General features: G+C 33.3%; 2 protein-coding genes across 10 annotated transcripts in view; both read right to left on the reverse strand.

Annotated features, from left to right (window-relative positions):
- The window catches only part of LOC136027568 (microtubule-associated protein futsch-like), a 682876-nt gene that overhangs the window by 295687 nt on the left and 366077 nt on the right, over nucleotides 1–21112 (reverse strand). The window lies entirely within an intron of this gene.
- Nucleotides 1–21112, reverse strand: part of LOC136027570 (cap-specific mRNA (nucleoside-2'-O-)-methyltransferase 1-like) — a 46998-nt gene that overhangs the window by 20493 nt on the left and 5393 nt on the right. For all 3 annotated transcript variants that reach the window (XM_065704949.1, XM_065704948.1, XM_065704950.1), the window contains exons 3-7: nucleotides 20676–20843; nucleotides 15725–15895; nucleotides 11405–11597; nucleotides 10281–10391; nucleotides 6848–6943 (exon numbers count right to left, since the gene is read on the reverse strand). In XM_065704949.1, the coding sequence (XP_065561021.1) occupies nucleotides 6848–6943; nucleotides 10281–10391; nucleotides 11405–11597; nucleotides 15725–15895; nucleotides 20676–20843 (739 nt within the window). The remainder of the gene's footprint in view (nucleotides 1–6847; nucleotides 6944–10280; nucleotides 10392–11404; nucleotides 11598–15724; nucleotides 15896–20675; nucleotides 20844–21112) is intronic.

Below are 21112 nucleotides of genomic sequence, written 5' to 3' on the forward strand. Positions count from 1 at the left end.
CTCCTGAATCACAAAAGCTGTTTAATTCAAATAATAGCCTCTTTTAAAATTAAATAAAAAAAAACTTTTGCGTAAGAGCGAGCTATTGAAGAGAAGCAACCCCCCTTAAATGCGTAATAATTTCTGTTCACAGTAAGTTTTAATGTTACTCCTTACTTTAAGTTTAAAAAAAATTATATTTAATTGCTGATTGTTTTTTTTAAATAATGTTGTGAAATCCATTTCCCCCTCTGTGAAAAATTCCCTTCCCCCACGGGAAATTCCTCCATGGAAAGATTCTCCCACGCAACTAAACTTCGCAATGTTTGCGGAACTAATTTTGTAAGGCATAGTAATAGAACAACCAAAGAGTTCGAAACTTTTTATATGAATATATAAGTTATAAGTTGAGCAATTCTCGAATGACTGAAATGAATGAATGAACGAAAGAAAAGATGTTTGCCATCAGACGAATCAGATTCAAACTCATTTGAAGAATAGAACTTCACAGGTAGAGATTTTGTTCTTTGTGAAAATCAGATGTAAAAATGGCCAGCCTAGAAGCAATGGTAATGTATTTTCAATTTATTGAGTGGCACATACGCATTATACCAAACACATTCAAGAACTGAAATTAGGTTATTCATAAAGAAATATACCAAAATATGATGAAAATATATTTTAGTAAGAAAATAATGGAAACTACAACAATAAAACTTAACCAATAATGCTATCCAGTGTCCGCTGGATTATTTCTATATTTATTTCTTTTTATTGTTTTAAAAAGTACAACTGTGACAAAGAGTCAAACTTTAGCGTAAAGAGCAGGGCGTTGAGGAGGGGACAACCCCTTTCGTATACGGAATAATTTATGTCCGTTTTAAGTTTTAATGTCTCCTTACTTTCAGTAAAAAAAATTATTTAATTTTTATTTAATTTCATTTTATTTATTTTCTGAAAGTTTTTGAATTAATGCAGGTTTTGATTTTGGCTCACCGTATATGAATAATAAAAACGAAATTTGCATATTAATTTTATTTTTTTGGCTAAATGGCTTTCTCAAAGTTTTGATTGGACGATTTTGAAAAAAAGGTGATGGAGGGAACCTAGTTACCCTCTAACTTTTGATTACTTAAAAAAGCCACTAGAACTTTTAATTTTATTTACGAACGTTTTCATTAGTTATACAAATGCGCAACTTACAAATTAGCTTACGTAACAAACTTCTATGTTCGTATAGTTTTATTACGTATATGAGGGGGTTTGTCCCCTCGTCAATACCTCGTTCTTTACAGTAGAGTTCGAATTTTGTTCCAATCCTTCAAGAGTGACCCCTGAACCACAAAGACCGTCTAATTAGAATAAATAGCCCTTTTAAATTACTAAAAATACTTTAGCGTAAAGAGCGAAGTATTGAGGAGGAGACGAACCCCTTCATATAAGGAATAATTTCTGTTCGTTTTGAGTTTTAATGTCGCTCCTTACTTTCAGTTAAAAAAGATGTTTATTTTATTTAATTTCTGACCGTTTTTGAACTAATGTAGGTTTCAATTGTGGCTCACAACTCTACTTCTTAAAACAGTTAAAAACTTTATCGTAAAGAGTGGGACGTTGAGGAGGGGACAGCCCCTTTCATTTACGGAATAATTTCTGTTTGTTTTAAGTTTTAATGCCGCTCCTTACTTTCAGTTAAAAAAAATGTTTTTTATATCTAATTTCTGAACGTTTTAAATTTATGCAGCTTTTGATTTTGGCTCACCGTGCACGAATAATTAAAAGGGAATTTGCATATTAATTTTCCTTTTTGTAACTAATAATAACCTTATAATAACCTAAGTTTGATTTTTGTTTCAAGTATTTAAGAGTGACTCCTGAATAACAAAGGCTGTTTAATTCAAAGAATAGCCTCTTTTAAAATTAAATAAAAAAACTTTTGCGCAAGAGCGAGCTATTGAAGAGAAGCAACCCCCCTTAAATACGTAATATTTTCTGTTCACATTAAGTTTTAATGTTACTCCTTACTTTAAATTAAAAAAAATTATATTTTATTGCTGATTGTTTTTTAAATAATGTTGTTAAATCCATTTCCCCCTCCGTGAAAAATTCCCTTCCCCCACGGGAAATTCCTCCATGGAAAGATTCTCCCACGCAACTAAACTTCGTAATATTTGCAGAACTAATTTTGTAAGGCATAGTAACAGAACAACCAAAGAGTTCGAAACTTTTTATATGAATATATAAGTTATAAGTTGAGCAATTCTCAAATGACTGAAATGAATGAATGAACGAAAGAAAAGATGTTTGCCATCAGACGAATCAGAATCAAACTCATTTGAAGAATAGAACTTCACAGGTAGAGATTTTGTTCTTTGTGAAAATCAGATGTAAAAATGGCCAGCCTAGAAGCAATGGTAATGTATTTTCAATTTATTGAGTGGCACATACGCATTATACCAAACACATTCAAGAACTGAAATTAGGTTATTCATAAAGAAATATACCAAAATATGATGAAAATATATTTTAGTAAGAAAATAGTGGAAACTACAACTATAAAACTTAACCAATAATGCTATCCAGTGTCCGCTGGATTATTTCTATATTTATTTCTTTTTATTGTTTTAAAAAGTACAACTGTGACAAAGAGTCAAACTTTAGCGTAAAGAGCAGGGCGTTGAGGAGGGGACAACCCCTTTCATATACGGAATAATTTCTGTTCGTTTTAAGTTTTAATGTCTCCTTACTTTCAGTAAAAAAAATTATTTAATTTTTATTTAATTTCATTTTATTTAATTTCTGAAAGTTTTTGAATTAATGCAGGTTTTGATTTTGGCTCATCGTACGTGAATAATAAAACGAAATTTGCATATTGATTTTTGCTTTTTTTGGCGAAATGGCTTTTCCAAAGTTTTGATCGGATGATTTTGAGAAAAAAGGGGCGGGGGAGAGGGCCTAGTTGACCTCCAATTTTTTTGGTCTCTTAAAAATGGGACTAGAACTTCTAATTTCCATCAGAATGAGCATTCTCGCGACATTCTAGGACGACTGGGTTGATACAATCACCTCTTGGAAAAAAAACAACAAAGAAACAGATAAACAAATAAACATGCATCCCTAATCTTTCTTCTGGCAAAAACAAATCCATTTTCTTTTTGCCAGAGAGGGGCATTTTTTTCAGAGAGGGACATTTTTTTTCAGAGAGGGACATTTTTTTTCAGAGAGGGACATTTTTTTCAGAGAGGGACATTTTTTTTTCAGAGAGGAGCTTGAAACCTCTTCAGCAGGGTTCTCTGATATGTTGAATCTGATGGTTTGATTTTCATTACGATTCTATGACTTTTAAGGGGTGTTTCTCCCTTTTTTTGAAAACAAGGCAAATTTTCTCAGGCTCGTAACTTCTTATGGGTAAGACTAAACTTGATGAAACTTATATATTTAAAATCAGCATTAAAATCTAATTCTTTTGATGTATCTATTGGTATCAAAATTCCACAAACTGTTTGAAACATTTTCATCTTGACACATTGGATTAAACATCCCAGTATTTAACTGTTGCTACTCTTGAAGAGAAAATTATGTGCTAAATGCTAAACAAAAGGATCATTTCACTTGTTTAATCAGTTCAGTTGAGCTTTGTAGTGACAGGTAAGAATTACGACGTTTTGTCTATTGCCTTTGAGTTTTCTAAGTAATATTTTGGATAAAATTGTGGCGAAGAGGTATAATTTTTTGTATTTGGCTCTTTGGTAAAACTCAAGATGACGGGCGTTTTGCCATTTTGGGAAGTAGTTGAGTTAGGTTTGGTGAAAGAAAATCTAAGGAATTGGTACAGCCTAGGAGCCAGACCCTCATTCGTTCCTTTTTCAAAGGGTAACCTTCCACAAGTGCTAAATGTATCACAGTTCATATAATTAACTTACCAATAAAGTGAGCATACCACTTGATGCCTTTTTTTATGTTCTTTACCAATATAATAATCGCTTCTATCGCAAATTCAAATTTAATCACCTTTTTAGCTCTTAAAAAGGACGAATTTTCCATGTAAGGGTATGTCATTTTTGACAAAATAATACAACGTTTTCTCAGCGCTGTTTTCTCGGTCGTTTTCAACAAAATAATCTACGTTTTCTCAGTGCCAAAATTATTTATAGTTAGGTTAGGTTATTTGAATTTACGATAGAAGCGATTATTATATTTGTAAAGAGCATAAAAAAAGCATCCCCTAGAAACTTCCCTCCCCATGGGAAATTCTCCTCGTGAAAAACTTACCTAGCAGAAAATACCCCCCCCCCCCCACTCAAATAATGTATGTATACTTCCCTATAATAGGCTACGTAAGCAATGGGCAAATTTTATAACTTAGACCTATTCCCAGGGAGACCGTGGTATCTCCAAGGGTATAGCTATTTGGCCTTTCAACAACCCTGAAAAAAATAATACTTCTACTACTAATAAATCATCGCAGCACCAAGCCGCCTGTGGCCCACGATCCTCTTCCATCCCAATCTATCCAAAGCTTCCCTCTTTACAACCTTCCAGAAAGTTCCCATTTCCTTTAAACCTATCTTTATGACATCATCTCACCTTTATGACCTTTATCATCATATCTTTATGACACTTCTAAATATGAAATTTCATTAAGATCCGATCACTCCTTCGTAAGTTAAAAATATCTCATTTTTTCTAAATTTTCAGAATTAACCCTACCCCCCCCCCAACTCCCCAAAATAGAGTGGATCCATTCCAGTTATCTCAATTACGTATCTAGGACTTCTGATTATTTTTCCCACCAAGTTTCATCCCGATAACCTACTCTAAGCGTTTTCCAAGATTTTAGCCCCCCCCCCCAAATGTCACCAGATCCGGTCGTGATTTAAAATAAGAGCTCTGAGACAAGACATCCTTCTAAATATCAAATTTCATTAAAATCCGATCATCCATTCGTAAGTTAAAAATACCTCATTTTTACTAATTTTTCCGATTTAGCCGTCCCCCCACTCCCCCCCCCCAGATGGTCGAATCGGGGAAACGACTATTTCTGATTTAATCTGGTCTGATCCCTGATACGCATGCCAAATCTCATCGTCCTAGCTTATCTGGAAGTGCCTAAACTAGCAAAACGGGACAGAGAGACAGACCGAATGACCGACCGACAGAATTTGCGATCGCGCTATATGTCACTTGGTAGATACTAAGTGCCATAACAAAAAGAAAATTAAAACAACTGACCTGAGCACCACTTATTAGTTCTATTTCTATTCTATTACTGCTACTAACAACTCACTGCAGCACCAAGCTGCCCGAGGCCAGCAAAGATACCCACGCTCTTCCTCCATCCCGATCTGTTCAAAGCCTCTCTCTTTACACCTTAACAGGAAGATCCCATTCCCCTCAAATCTTCCTTTATGATATCCACCCACCCCAACAGCGGACGACCTACTTTCCGTTTAGCTCTAGATGGTAGGCCGATAAGAAAAACCTTCGGCAATCTGTGCTTCATCCGCAGAACATGCCCTAGCCATCTCAACCTTTCTGTCATTATAGCCATAGATAGTGGAATTGAACCACACATTTCCTACAGCCTACTCTTTGAAATATGGTCAGTCAGCGGGGTATCCAGAAAAATCCGTAGGCAATTTCTCTGGAAAATATCTAGCAAATCTTCATCCGCTTTTCGGAGCACCAATGCTTCAGAACCATATTTGACCACTGTTATCACTGTAGCTTCCAATATTCTAATCTTGGTTTGTAGACTTATTTTCCTATTCTTCCAAACTTATTTTCAACTATGAAAAAACAAGCCCTGGCTACTCTACTCTTAACATCTTCACTGCTCCCACCATCTTTACTAATAGTACTACCAAGGTAAGTGAAGCTGTCCACCTAATCAATCCTTTAGTCACCCAACGCCACCTTTTAATCTTCACTTACTCCTAGCCTTAGCAACTTAGTCTTCTCGACATTAGTTTTCAAACCTACTCTAGAGCCTTGAACTCGAAAAACCTCAAAAAATTCATTCATTTTGCTCACAATTTCATCTAGCATGCTTAAATCATCGGCATAGCCTAAGTCCAGAAAAGTTTTCCCCCGCCATTTGAATCCGTATTCTCCCATTGCCTTCCCTATGCTCCTTAAGACAAAGTCCATCAAAACTATCCATATAAAGGGGGATAGAAAACAACTTTGCTTAACTTCTGATTTAATATGAAACCAGCTGCTATCCTCATTTCTTATCTTAACCGCAGCAGTGTTATTATTCTCGTACACAGCCTTAATCGCTGTAATACATTTGTCTTGTATACCATACAAGGATAAGACCTTCGATAAAGCTCTTTCATCAGAATCCAACGCTTGCCCATCTATATATATATATATAAAAATAATAATCTATAAAAGTGAGGACCAAAGATGTTTGACAACTCCGACATTTCTCAATTATTAACCTAATATTGATATATATTCTGGTATTATTAGATTTTAAAAACCCATTAGCTGTACCAAATTAAGGTGATTAATTTCATTTCATGTATTCAGTGAAAACCTTTTCTTGAAAAACTGTGAATAAATACGCTGTGCCTTGGCTATTCCACTTTTCACATCTTCACTACATCCACCAACTTCACCAGTAACGTAAATTAATCTATTCTAATAACCTATTCTCGCAAACTGAACCCTTAAAATGTCCATAAATCCACTCATTTACAAAAAAGATGGATCCCCTATTCCAAGATCCTTTTCTTAGAAGTAGCCTGGTAGCCTACAAAAAAATCATAGAGTACGAATAATATTTACTGGTACGTACAACAGAGGGCAGCTAAAAAACTACAAAACAACATAATTAAAGGGCAACAAACGCGTAAAAACTTACCGGTACGGACAACACAAAGGGCAACAAGAAACTGACAGAGATACAATCTTTTTGACAAAATTTCTTGAATATTCTCTTGACCATCAACAGAAAAACCTTGAAAAATAGAACTTATTTAGAGTAACGGAAATAAAAGCCGAAGCCTATATTACAATGAGAGAAAAGCAAAGCAATTAAAAGCAAAGTACTATTCACGTAATTAATCAAACAGCCAAACTGTGTTTCTTATAAAACTACAAACAAACACAAAGCACAGTTTAAGTTGCTAATATATTTAGAATTCTGGAAATTTATATTTAGCTCGCGAATCTTCTTACTGAAAGAAACTGACATGCTATTTAGCTCCAAATTGGCAATTTTACTTGGTTGACTAAGTAATTGTGAGAGGGGGATGATTACAAGTTATAATCCCCCCACCTAACAAAATTTACAAAAACAAACAATTGCATGTTTTTAACAAAATTGGTATAGGTAAAAGTAATGAAACAACACTAAAGTTCATAGTGCAAAGCCGGCGGTGCTGATCTCCGTTTCATGGCCATTCGGTCAAGAAATACAATGGGGATTGGGGGCCAGCCATTCTTTGATTTCGCACATCCCTCCTAATTACTTTTCCACTGTTTTTGGTGCCGACATAGAGCTGGTTCGACTCTGGCTGAGCTCAAAGAGTCAGACCATTGGCCACTATCCAAAACCCAACAATCCGTAACACTAGGACTTGAACCTCAGGAAATAATTGCAAGTTCAGCGCATTAACCGCTCAGCTATGACAACGAAACTGAATGACATAAAAGATATTAAACGAATATATTTCACGGCAATGTTAAAGCGCCGTAAAACCATGGCAACATTAAGGTAAAGAATTCTGAAAACAAGGTATCTTATACAACGTATCACTGTACAACGTCTTAGTACCCTCCCAAGATATCTGAAGTATTGACGTGGCCTCTGCCAAAATTATATTTGTGTTTCTCAAAGTGACGTGGCTTCATAAGCCCAAGTTTTAAAATAGGATCGCACGTATACGAGCGGTCTTTAAATAAAATCTTTATTTAAAATCTTTAAATAAAATATAAATATAAAAGCGAAACTAATTCTCATAAATTTCTGGATTTTCAAATTAGACCATCTTTATAAATCCATTACATTTTACCACAAACCCTTTCAGTTTGACTATTTTATGACATTTTACTAGTTTTATTTAAATACAATTATCCAATAGACAAACGGAACCAACTTAGTTGATTTCTCTTTTACTCCTTAGAAATTTGCATTTTAAGCGTTTAACACTAACATTAAGATTTATAAATGAAAGTTCTAAAGCCGACCTGGCCAGTCATGACAAAAACAAAGAGAGAAAAAATCCTCACTAAGAGAGCAAGAGAACCCTGAAGAGAATCTTCAAGAAGAAGAGGTGATTCGATTAATGACATTCTTCTTAACAGTGAACCAATAGCTAATACGGGTAATAAGATTTTACAAAATCATCAGGGGACTAGGTTAAATATAAGTCTAAGGAGAATTGCAGAGGAAGCTAGCAAAAGGATTATTTCGCAACAAAATAGTTAATTTTATATCCATTTTCTTTTATTTTTGTCTATTAGCGTCATTGTTGTCATTGAAGCAACTCTATTTGGCTTCTGTGGTGCTCAATCACAGTGGCAACAAATATGGTTATTTTAGATTTTATCGTTGTTTATTAGTTATATTGAGATTTTGTTTTCACTCTTAGTTTTTCTTAAGATTTAGATTTCTTTGTTTCTTAGCGTTGAAGATGTCTTGTGTTATACCTGCCAAACATCCGCGTCGTTTTAGTTTGCCCGTCTACTGGCCGTAGTTCCCTTTGTTTCTTTATATTGAGATTTTTTTTCTCTCTTTCTTTTCCTTAACATTTAGATTTCTTTGTTTCTTAGCGTTAAATATGCCTTGTTTTATACATGCCAAATATCCGCATCGTTTTACTTTGTCTTTTTCTTCTACTGGCCGTAGTCCCCTTTGTTTCTTTATGTTGAGATTTTTTCTCTCTTTCTTTTTCTTAACATTTAGATTTCTTTGTTTCTTGGCGTTAAATATGCCTTGTTTTATATATGCCAAATATCCGCATCGTTTTACTTTGTCTTTTTCTTCTACTGGCCGTAGTCCCCTTTGTTTCTTTATATTTAGATTTTTTTCTCTCTTTCTTTTTCTTAACATTTAGATTTCTTTGTTTCTTAGCGTTAAATATGCCTTGTTTTATACATGCCAAATATCCTCATCGTTTTACTTTGTCTTTTTCTTCTACTGGCCGTAGTCCCCTTTGTTTCTTTATATTGAGATTTTTTTCTTTCTTTCTTTTTCTAAAGATTAAAATTTCTAGGCTAAGACTAAGAAAACATAATCTACGGCCCCTCGTCATATTTTAGTGGGATCGGGTGAGAAGTAGGCAGTGCAAGAAAACATATGAATATTGTGAAAGAATGAGGCGAGAGAACACGTTGTCTGACCATAAGAGGAAAAGGCAGAGTAAACACCATGGTCTACAATTTGTTATGATACCAGGAAATGCCTTACGGGGAACCATATAAGCTTTCAAAAATAGCTAAAAAGCTTCAGAAAGTTTCAGCAAGAAAACGTGCCTTTTTAAACTGTTTTCTTGTAATTGTGGTGAAATCAAACGGTTTCCTTTTTCAAAAACTAAAAGAACACAATCGATAGCAAACTGTCAACGAACTATTTTTGAACAATAAGAACCTAAAAATTTTTATTCAAAGGCGCTCACTTTCGCCTTCAACATTGTAATTTTTTGGTGATCATATTACGTAGTCGGTCAAATTAGATGGAGTATCAGTCCTCGTCAACAGGTGAGAGAACATTTTGCCATTCAGCTATTTGCCAAAGATTTTCCTGCCCTTCTTTGGCTCTCCCTTGTCCTTAAAATTTTAACGGTCTTCTCCGATTTTATTATTCCTACCTCCCAACTGAAGATCTATTGTTCCGACCGTGCGATTATTCCAACCGTATTAACCAATCGTGCGATTCACCCGTTTTGGATGTTCTCACAAGCATGCCTTGACGAACGTAACAGAAACTTGTTACGCAAAAACCACGGGAACTGGAATATTTTTTTTAATCACTACAAAAGTTGTAGTCGGCCAAATTCGACAACTAAATTTGCTTGAGCAAAAACATGTACATTTCGCAATAGAAAAAAAAAACAACTGAATATACAAAACTGAATTAATTACAGCCGCAATATAACATGGACTAAAAATTTAAGCTACCAGTAAGCTGTGCTAGGTTTATTTTTACACACTAATATGCGTAATAATTAATTAAAAAAGTTAGGCTGGAGAAATAATACCCCCTTTTAATTTGTGTAATTATTGATCTTTTAGGATTTACACTTGAATGTTTTAGATAACAACATTGAGATATCTATATTTTCGACTACATACTCCATCGGCCATCATAAAATGGACTCCTCTGCCGTCAGTGTTGTCATATATAAAATCCTTTAATGAAGTAATATTTTCTGGCTCATAAACGTTGCCATCTCCATTCTTACCTGAAAAAAATTACATTGTTAAACTGGTTTAAAATGAGTTATATGGGTCAAAATGAGGTTCAAATGGGTGGTTCAGCTGCTAAACAGACAATTTCTACAAAAACAACAAGACAAATTGGGAGGAAAACATAAGCCATTTCGATTGCGAAAAAGAATTTCTAGAAATTGTTTGCTGAAAAAAAAACTTTAATTTTCTGATTCCTAATAATCCTCATATTATTGGTCATTTCAAGTTATCATTAAAACATTTTATGGATTTCAAGGAGCCCAAGTCTTTTCTGATTTTTTTTTGCACGAATCGCCTCAATTATACGGATGACGTGGCCCTACTTGGAAGCTTGTCCTAAATGCTGCATGAGGTCGCTGAAACTGCTGCTCCTAGCAAGTCCCTCGATTGTGCGTCAAGAGACAGCCACCATGAAAAGACAATAAAACAATGATTACAGAAAAAGTTAAATGCTAGACCTCCCCTCCTTACCATGAAAACTTCACAAAGTAATTTTTAGCCCCTTATAGCAGCATTTATGTTCCTAAAAATTGAAAAGTTACGATGCCAAGCACGTAGGCAGCCTTTTATGTCAAACAACTAATAGATCGTGCCTTGAAATTTATCCTAGACATTTTTAAGTTAATACTGTTGTAAAATAATGTAATAATTGCAAATTACGCTTTTATATACTTTCCTTCAAAATATATAATCATTCCTATACAAAGGTGCTTTTTTTCACAAAAAACAAATTTTAATCATTTCTTTTTATCTATCATAGGTAATATTTCCGCATTGAACCTTGCAGCCATTGATGGATCTTATACAATTCAGGCACTAAAACACTATTAAGGGATCCAGAAGTCCATAAGAGATCCAGAAATTCGGGAATCTCTGTGTTCATAGATGATTCCTCATCTCTGCTATCAAGATTATACCTGATCTATAGAGCATTCATTATTGCCTCGCATTAAAATAATTGATATTACAGCAACACGCTATTCTGAAAATCTAGTTAATCACTTACCATAATACGGTTCAAAGCATTCTGGCGGCCCAACAAGAAACTCCTCAAGCTTGAAGTCATTATCCCCCTTCAGAGTAAAACCGAAGCCTTTAGAATGCCACTTCTTCCGAAAGAGAACATATTCACTAAAGCCACCAGGACCTGCACAAACATCAGCAAAATAAAGAGGCTCCTTGGCGTCAACATTTGAAGCCTAAAAGATTACAAAGAAAGTTGAATTAGTCACTTTAATGTATTTATAGTAGACCATGCACATAAGAGTCTGTCAGGCACGGTGTATAATTTTTCGGTGGAAGCTACAAAATTCAAAAAAAAAAAAAAAAAAAAAAAAAAAAAAAAAAAAAAAAAAAAAAAAAAAAAGAGCAGAAAAAAGGACATTTATACATCAAGATTTATATAATATTCGAATTTTTTATTTAAAAGCCAAGAATTATATTTAAAAATTACTTTTTAAAAGTACGATGTTTAAAACTGCAAGAGACCCCGAGAACATGGGTTCTGTACTCCTCCTCTGAGCACGTCGCAAGATAATGCAAAACTTCATTTTAATGGAAACCCGGAAATGCTAATTTAATGGCTAAAGGAATTTTAATGACTACCTGGAAGCACTGGGATACGATAACATTTCAAACGAACAAACAAATACAACGTAGAAACAATAGGGAAAGTTTTTTCAAGACAATGGAAATTATTTATGTAGATATTTCGGCCCTATGTCCAAGGGCCGTCTTCAGCACAATACAATACTATATATATATATATAAAAGAACTTACATCAAATTGTGAGAATTAAAACTGAATATAAAAACACTTATTAAAACAATTTTTTTTTTTAAATATAGCCCTAGCATCCTTACTTCAGCGAAGTTCAACCAGGACTGGCGAAAAGAATGAAATGAAGAAATATAAACTCATTCAAACTAAAGAGAATAAAATGATTAGATGCAATTTCTTAAAGCTAATCTTGCTTGTTTAGCAGCCTGTCTCAAAGGCCTTTTCGTAGTTGGTTCAGTAGATTTCAGTTGATTTCCTGCCTTAGAAACTTTCGAATTTCTGGGTAGCAGAAAATTAGGACAAAAGTTGAATCTTCTTAAATTTCATTCTAACAGTTCATACTATATGCTAGCAAATCTTGCTTGAAACACTTCATGTCAAGACCATGTCTACCTCTTCTTCAAACAAATGAGTATGAAGAATGTCATACTTCTAAGCGCATTAGGATCTTACGAATATTCGATTCTTTTCACAGTCGAAATAAGAACACGAAACAGAGCTTCAAAATAAATCAAGCAGCATATGAATTCAGTCTTATTTGAGAGTTCGTTACTTAAACAGCTTCTTTTTGGATATAGCCTATTAATACATAAAGATTAAACCTGTGTGATTTCCCTATGGAAATTTATTGAAAATTTAATTATAATCGGAGTTATTTTTATTTGCTGGCTAATTGACAGTTTTGATATTTGAGCGTGAATTCCCTTGGGACTTAATCAATAAATTTCCCTTGGGAATTTGCATAAATAGAAATATAAATAATAAATATATAAATAAATGCATTTACAATTTTAATACCTTGGAACATTGAATTTCTTTTTATTGTGCACCGTTGCGCTGTCTATTAAGGACTTACGGACTAGAATATTTTGGCATTTGCCCAAAGAGAAGAAGTAGTAAAGCGGGTACCGCCCGGTAAGCTAAATGTGACAATTGTGAGTAACAATAAATGTAACATTAACAAATGTAACAAGTGAGATAATTGTAATAATTGGCCTTCTTTTCGGTCTCGTATTCAGCTGCGGGAAAACTAAGTATTCAAGTGACGTGAAGAAGTCCTTTGTGTCCGTAATATATACGCAAAAGAAAAAAGCTTCAAAAACCTGTATTTTATCTAAAATTAGGTTAAAAAATATGGTCCAAAACAAATAATAACGAGAAGAATCATAAGCAATTTAAAACGAATGTTAGTTTCCCGAGAGAAAACTTGTTGGCCAGGCAAAATTAACAACCGCTCTTGACGTAGCACCGGGAGTTACGATCCCCAAATATAAGTAAATTAATCATCAGATATTTAAAAGCATTTTCCCGATAAACGAAAAGTGAAATTACCAGAATTATAGTCACCACCAAACCTACTTTCATAAAATCAATTTATAGAATTTTAATTAAGGAGTAGGTAAAATCATCAACCAGTAGTTATTTACATAATTGTCCTGGAACAAGTGATAAACTTGCGAACAAAAGTCAGAATGAGCTCAAAACTGGGAAAAGTCAACGGACTGCAGCTAAACAAGCAAAAAAAAAATCCATTTAATTTATGACTCATGAGTTTGTCGATTAACCTCTGAGATTTAGTTAGGGTTGATGGAATTGGCGTTTGGTGACCTTTTTTGTTTGTTCAAGTAAATATAGTCTTGACTTTTAATAGATTCCCATTTATACACTGAATGTTAAGAGGGGAGTGACCCATGGTTTCACTATAGACATTCGCTTTGGTTTTTCTCTTATGTTGTAAACATCAGTGCTGGAAGTTTGTTTATAAAGTGAGTTGTTCTTTTTTCTTCTTCTTCTTCGTATGTTTAGTTATCGTGTTTTTTTTGTGTGTTATCTTTAAAAAAAACCTTTTTTTTTGCTCTTTTCAGTTTTTTTCCGTTGAGAAAGGCTTTCGGAAGTGGGGCCGAAATATTCGGTATAATTTTCAATTAAATTGTTGTTTGTTTTTGTTTTTTGTTCACTGCTTTGTTGAAATTCAAACCCCTTTTTTCTTGCTTAATTTTTTGTAGTTTGCATTATTTTTTTGTGCTTACATCCTATCAACAGTCTATTTATATTTTCAAATAAAGCCCAACCTGAAAAAATATACTAAATCTGCATAGTTGTTTTTACATAGCCAAAGGCAAGATTTCTTTTATTACCCGGGGGAGGGGTTCCAAGGTTTATTTGCCCCAATTGTGATTAGTGTGTTTGCAATTAACATTAAAATGCTCAGTGAAATGTATTTTCATCTTTTAGCTTACGAACTACTCGAGATAGTGTTTACCTTTTTACTTAACATTTTATTAAATTTTTTATTTTTAAATTGATTATTAATTAAATTTCAATTTGGTTATTCATTAAACCAATTATAAAAGTAATTTTTTTATATAAAAACTATTTCATATTTTGATTATTATACTATGTAATATAATTAACTATTAAATTTAATTAATTCACTTAACTATTTGCTTTAACCTAATATTTACCAAAATAAAAAAAAGGGCTTGTTTATACTAGTTAACTTCCATCGACGTAAAGAAATGTGAAAGAGCAACGATCTTCCCGAAGGATCCACCCGAGGTTGAGTATGACAGTGCAAGAATTACGATGGACGATGGGGACATCTAAGGCCTAAAAACCTCAATTTTAGGCCTTCACTTCAGAGCTTTCCATTTCAGGCACCTGAGAGATATCAAACGAACAATCAGGTGGTTGGATTTCATACTCATGGCGTTAGACTGGTATTGATGAGTGGTCCTTCCTTTGACAGGAAAGATTATTTATGCCAACAGGAATTAACCCGTCACCCCTACCCTAATTCTGCCAAGACATTTGAGTGAAGACTTGGCGTGGTGGATATGTTTGGATAACACATTTGCTTAGCCTATATGAGCGCTTCAAAGGAAGATAAGAAGCTACATTGTCGATCGACATATTTTTAAAAGAGCATTAATATGTTTTGTTACCATTATTATGATTTTAAAAAGAGTTTAGAGATGGGTCATAGGTGATGTTAATTGGAATGTCTTACCATCTCGTCCCCCCCCTCCTAAAAGACATTAAAACACATTGAGTAAAAATATATGTTAAGATATAAGTTTTTGAAGACTAAGTCGATGAAGCAGTAACGAACATTAATGGAACAGTTTAAAGTTTTGTAGAAGAAAGTAGGTTTTAAAAAGAACGGTCTTATACTATCGCCCAGTTTCTGGGCAATAGATCCACCAAGGATAAAAGGAAATTTGGGACATTGTAAATGTAAATCTATGAGATGTGAAATCGAATTTAGATCCAAATTTCTGATAATCTTGATCATGTAATAAGCCTAGTTAGAGTAATTATGAGCAAAAATACACAAGAAATAAAAAGTAAAAAAATGCTGTAACAAAAGAACCATCCTATAAAAATCAGTTAAATCCTGTACAGAGCAGGTAGAAACAGAAAACAGGTAAAAAAAACATTTCCTTTTTAAACAGCCTGTTTTGGGCTTACGCTTTGAGAAAAACAAACACAAATGGGAAGAAGTAGCGTAAAATTTCCAAGAAAAGAAACGGAAGAAAAACTTACATCATCATTCCTTTGATTGAAGTTAGTAAACATAAACTCGGTAACAGCATCGATTTCTGCCATTTTAACGGCTGCTCTATTTTGGAAAAACACTTTTTTAATTGTCTCAAAGGGGTTCGATCGAGTCCTTGCATCTCGCAACTGCTTTTCGTCCAAAGAGTCAAACACAGTCTTAAAAATATTAACAAAATAAATACAATAACATTAATACACTAATGAAACGAATTATTAAAGATAAGGAGAAAATGATTGATATAGATCTGCTAGAAAAATATCTTCAGGGACACTAATTTAAAAAAAATAGTGGAGAAGGGGGTGAGGGCAAGGATTCTTTTCTGTCTGATTTTTTTTAAATAAAGATAGAGCTGAAGGTATTTTTGAAATCCAGAGGGCGAGATTTTTTTGGGGGTTTTCTCCGAAGAAAATACTAAAAGGGGTTTTTATTTAATGTAAGGGAACACCCCCAACCCCCAAAATCCCTGCTCAGCAGATAAACAAGGATAAGGCAAAGTACAAAACTTCGAAAAATTAAAAAAATATGGCCCCAAATGTTTTACTTTAAGTAGCTTTAACAGCCTATAAATAGAATAGCTGCACTAGATTCATATGTAAAATATTTAGCATACTTTCTCCTGATTTCGGTTACTTAGCTTGGTTTATAACTTAGAATTGTAAATTAGAATCCTTGTTTAGAAATTACTGTTATGTGTATTAATCAACCATTCATTTTATGACTTAAGTTATGACCAAGTTCATAAGAAGCCATTGTTACATGTCTTTCTATTTTTTTTTTCTTAAGCAAAAACTCCAATGAAACAAATTAAACTCAATGTGATTTAGTATTCAGTACATTGACAATCATCATAAAAAACGACTGTTTTAATAATTGTAAGGAATTTTATATTCTATATATCTAATGATGTGAATACAGCCAATTCTATATTCACTATCACTTGGAAAAAGCTCATTTACTAAATAAGTCCAGGATTAGGCTTTAGAAAAATAAGTAAGACTAGGCTACTTGATTCCAATCTCAGACGGCTAGCGGGTTGCTTGCTAGCTAGCGGCTAGCTAATCCAATCGAGAGAGGGGCGTACGTAACGTAAGTATAACCGAACAGAAATTAAAGCTTAAGGGGGAACACCCTTAAACTCCGATGTAGTAGTTCCTTGGTATCCTCCCTGCTGAAGAATACTCCCTATAGGGAGTATCTCCCTAAAGATAGGGAAGAAATACTCCCTATTTATTCACCAGCTCTAACCTTACTATGTTTATTTCCCTAAGGGGAATTTGCAGTATTTATATTCAAAATTGTGGGAAGATAATCAGTATATACGAAAAGACTTGCATCTAACCAGTGCACTACCTCGAAAAAAGTAAACTAAAGCATGATCAGCGCTGGCATTTGAATCTTCTAGATGTATGGGTTGGTAAAACGGGGGGGAGGGTAACCATGGCAACAGTTGGTAACTATGATAGCTCCGTGCTTAAATAGTAATGACGGGTTAACACTAGTCGGTAAGCTAATTGCGTAATTAACGTAACCATATAAGTAAGAGATGTAAAATTCAAAAAATAGACATTTAGCTGATAATTAATTGTAATTCACATGTAATGTAATTCATAAATTATATATATTATTATTATATATATATTATTATTATATATTATTATATATATTATATTATATATATATATTATATATATATATATATATATATATATATATATATATATATATATATATATATATATATATATATTATATTATATATTATATTATATACTATTATATTATTATATTATATACTATATATATATCATATATATATATTATATATATTATTATATATATATATATTATTATTATAAATACATAAATGTAATTCAACATGTAATGTAATTCAACAACCGATACTGTTCTAAAGCAAAAATCAGTTTATTTCGACTTAGTGAGGGACAAAGCGATTAGGATATGTCTCGGAGCAAGAGCCTTGTATAGGGGGGGGGGGAAAGAGCATCCACAAGTGTTTTGCCATGAGGTGGTTTGGTACTGCAGTGAGTGTTCACTCGTAGTAGCAGTAGTAATCTAACTACTGCTTTACTACTTAGTAGATTAATCTTACTTCTTAGTAATCTTAGTAGATTACTACTTAGCAGTAATCTGTAAAATTATCATCGGAATTTTATGATTCTGATGATGTTCCGTCTCATGAGCATTTTAAAAAGAATAAGTTAATGGAAGTATCCCAAATTCGTGATTACCAAGTTGCGATTTTCTCGTATAAATACTTGAATCGCCTGCTCCCCCTGCTTTTGAAAATCTTTTTACGTTTAATAGAGACCGTCATGGTCATAATACAAGAAAAGCTGATAACTTAACCCGTGAGTTTAGGAGTACTACTCGGGCATCTTTTATGATTCGCCATTATGGTCCCCATGTTTGGAATATTTTGCCCGAGGGTGTGAAAAATGTGACTAGCCTTCCGGCTTTCAAGTCACGGGTAAAGAAGTTTCTTTTATCTCGTGAATAATTTTGATGTAAGGCCCGTTTCAGGTTGTCATTCTATTCAAGGCATTTCCCTGATTTACTTGCTGTTAATTTTCTGTCTTCTTCTTGTCTTTTTCCTCTTTCTCTTTTTTTCCTTTCTTCCTTCATCAGTTAAGTTTCTTTTGTATTGAGTAGCATGATATGAATGTGGTTTTAATTAGCTGAGGGTGATAACCTCGCTTGCCCTTACAAGCTTATTGCCTTTCTTGGCAGGCGAATGGCGAATAATGTTTGTTTTCTTTTCTTAATAAATGTATATCTCATATCTCATATCTCACTGGGAAGCTTATTCGAAATTAATATACAGAATTTCTGCACTAATTAATTTTCAGTCATGAATCATACAATAAACAACCTGACGTTCAGAATTAAGGTGTGAGCAGGCATGGAAAAAGTTCCAAAGCTGCCAGTAACAGAATTTGACAGAATTTCAAAAGCTGCCGATATTTTAGCAGCACAACTTGTGTGTTGACAGCTTTTCTTTGAGCAAAAAGTATTTTTATATGCGAAAATGGTTTTTTCAAAGGCAATCTGAAAACTATCAAGCAGTATTGCTACTTTGCTATACCGCTTTTTGCACAACAGGGTGTAAATAGTTAAATTAGTAAACTTTTCTGAACAAAACGCAAATTGAGCCAGTTGAATGAACCCACCAGCCTATGGCTAAATGCCAACTGATGGGTTGACTGATAATGGGAATGGAAGCTCTGGACGAGGGATTAAAGGCTCGTTGAAAATCTTTTCTTAGGGTTATGAAGGCAGTGGAAGAAGCGGTAATTTCGCACAAGCCTATTTCGAGGAGGGCACGGAAATTGGAACCATTCCGAAAGGGGGTAAAATCCAGAATAAAAATCAGGTGAGAAATACAAAATTGATTTAAGTAGAAATTTAATGCAAAAAAAGGCAATTAGCATGACTCAGCAATCTCGTGATTTGAAGACTCTGTAGCGATGATTCATTGGGCATGGCACCATTGGAAGCCTCCATTCCGTCCTCATGACTCCTCGTTTGAGCATGATCACAAGCTACTCAAAAAAACGTTTCTTGATTAGAAACGTTAAATAAATCAGATGTATCTTAACCGTGTGTTCTTTTCTTTATCTTAAATCTCTGGTATTTTTTATTTCTCTGTATTGATTCTTCTTTTCTCTAGGTAGGAAATTATATTAGAATGATACAACATAAGTAAGAGGCGATGGTTATATTGTTATATTGAAGTATGGAGGAGTATTGTGATTGGTCACTTTCGCATTTTAATGTGACGGTTATTGAGGAGCAAAAAGAAGAGTGCTTGAGTCGAGAATACCCAAGATTTCACAATATCCATTACTCTGACAGTGACAGTACAGCAAGGCCCAGGGTGTTTCTTCACAGTTGAAAGAAGTTTGGAAGAATAGGATGGATAAATCCGGGAAACAAGACTAGAATACTGGAAGCTACAATGGTAACATGATCAAGCATGGGTCTGAAACGTTGGCACCCCAAAAGACGGAAGAGGAAGTTTGGCAGAGGAACTGACTACGGATTATTTTGGGTACCCGTCAACCGATATAAGCCTCCATTCCGTCCTCATGATTCCTCGCTTTAGCATGATCACAAGCTACTTAAAAAAACGTTTCTTGATTAGAAACGATAGGGAATATAGCCTGTCTATAGCGTGTTTACGGTAGAAATAACCATAATCTGAAGAAATAGTGAAATCCAGGGGGGGGGGATAGTTAAGGGTGATGCATTTGAACAGATCTAATATCGCACCACGCAACATGCTTATCTGTCTGCATGGGAGTTGCGTAAAACAGTTATTATTTAAATAGCCATCATATTGCTACATTTTTATATCTTATGGATTTATTTGAAAAGACAACTGCAAATAATATTTAGACCACAATACATTCTATTTATAATTGAAACGATAATATATTAAAAACAGGTGATAGAGAAAAAAAATTTTTTATATACACAAATATAATATATATATACACAATTTATATATATATATATATATATATATATATATATATATATATATATATATATATATATATATATATATATATATATATATATATATATATATATATATATATATATATATATATATATATATATAAAATATTCGCAAAGAAAAAAGCGAAAAAAAAAACATAACAAAAAATATATAAAAAAAAGAAAGAAAAACAATAGGAAAACTAACATTTAAAAAAAATTTTTGTTTATGTTCCTTTCATCAGATTTTGGGTGTTTTTAATATATTTTTGTTTCAACTGGAAAAAACAGCGGCATCGTAAAATTGTCAAATAACAAAACAGATCCTCCAAAAGGAGAAGAGTCCCTTGAACAAATCTGAGAGGATTCTAAAAACCCCTTCATCCCTAGCTTACAAATATGATTACGTCTTACCTTACAATTTAGAACCTCGCTAAGCACTTCAGGGTCACAGAACTGTATTTCATCTTCAATAGCCTCCTTTCGTCTTCCTATGACTACCCAGCTATTCATTTCTTCAAAACTAGGAACAGGTTGATGGAATGGTGGCATCCACTCTAATTTTGCTTTAAAGTCAATTACCTAAAGAAAATAACATTCTTGGCTATAAGCCATTTTTGGCGATTAAATGAATAAAATAATCAAGAAGAGTTTGTGATAGAAAGTAATAAACCATTAAATTAAATAAGAATAAACTAAATCAACTAAATAAATACTTAAAATATAATAATTAAATAAATTAGATTAAATAAAATAAATAAAAATTAAACAAATAACAAATAATAAAATTTAACGAATAAACTATTTTCAAAATAATAATTTAAATTTTGAATAAATAAATAAAACTGAAA

The sequence above is a fragment of the Artemia franciscana genome, chromosome 5 (assembly GCF_032884065.1).
Source record: "Artemia franciscana chromosome 5, ASM3288406v1, whole genome shotgun sequence".
Classification (NCBI taxonomy): domain Eukaryota; kingdom Metazoa; phylum Arthropoda; class Branchiopoda; order Anostraca; family Artemiidae; genus Artemia; species Artemia franciscana.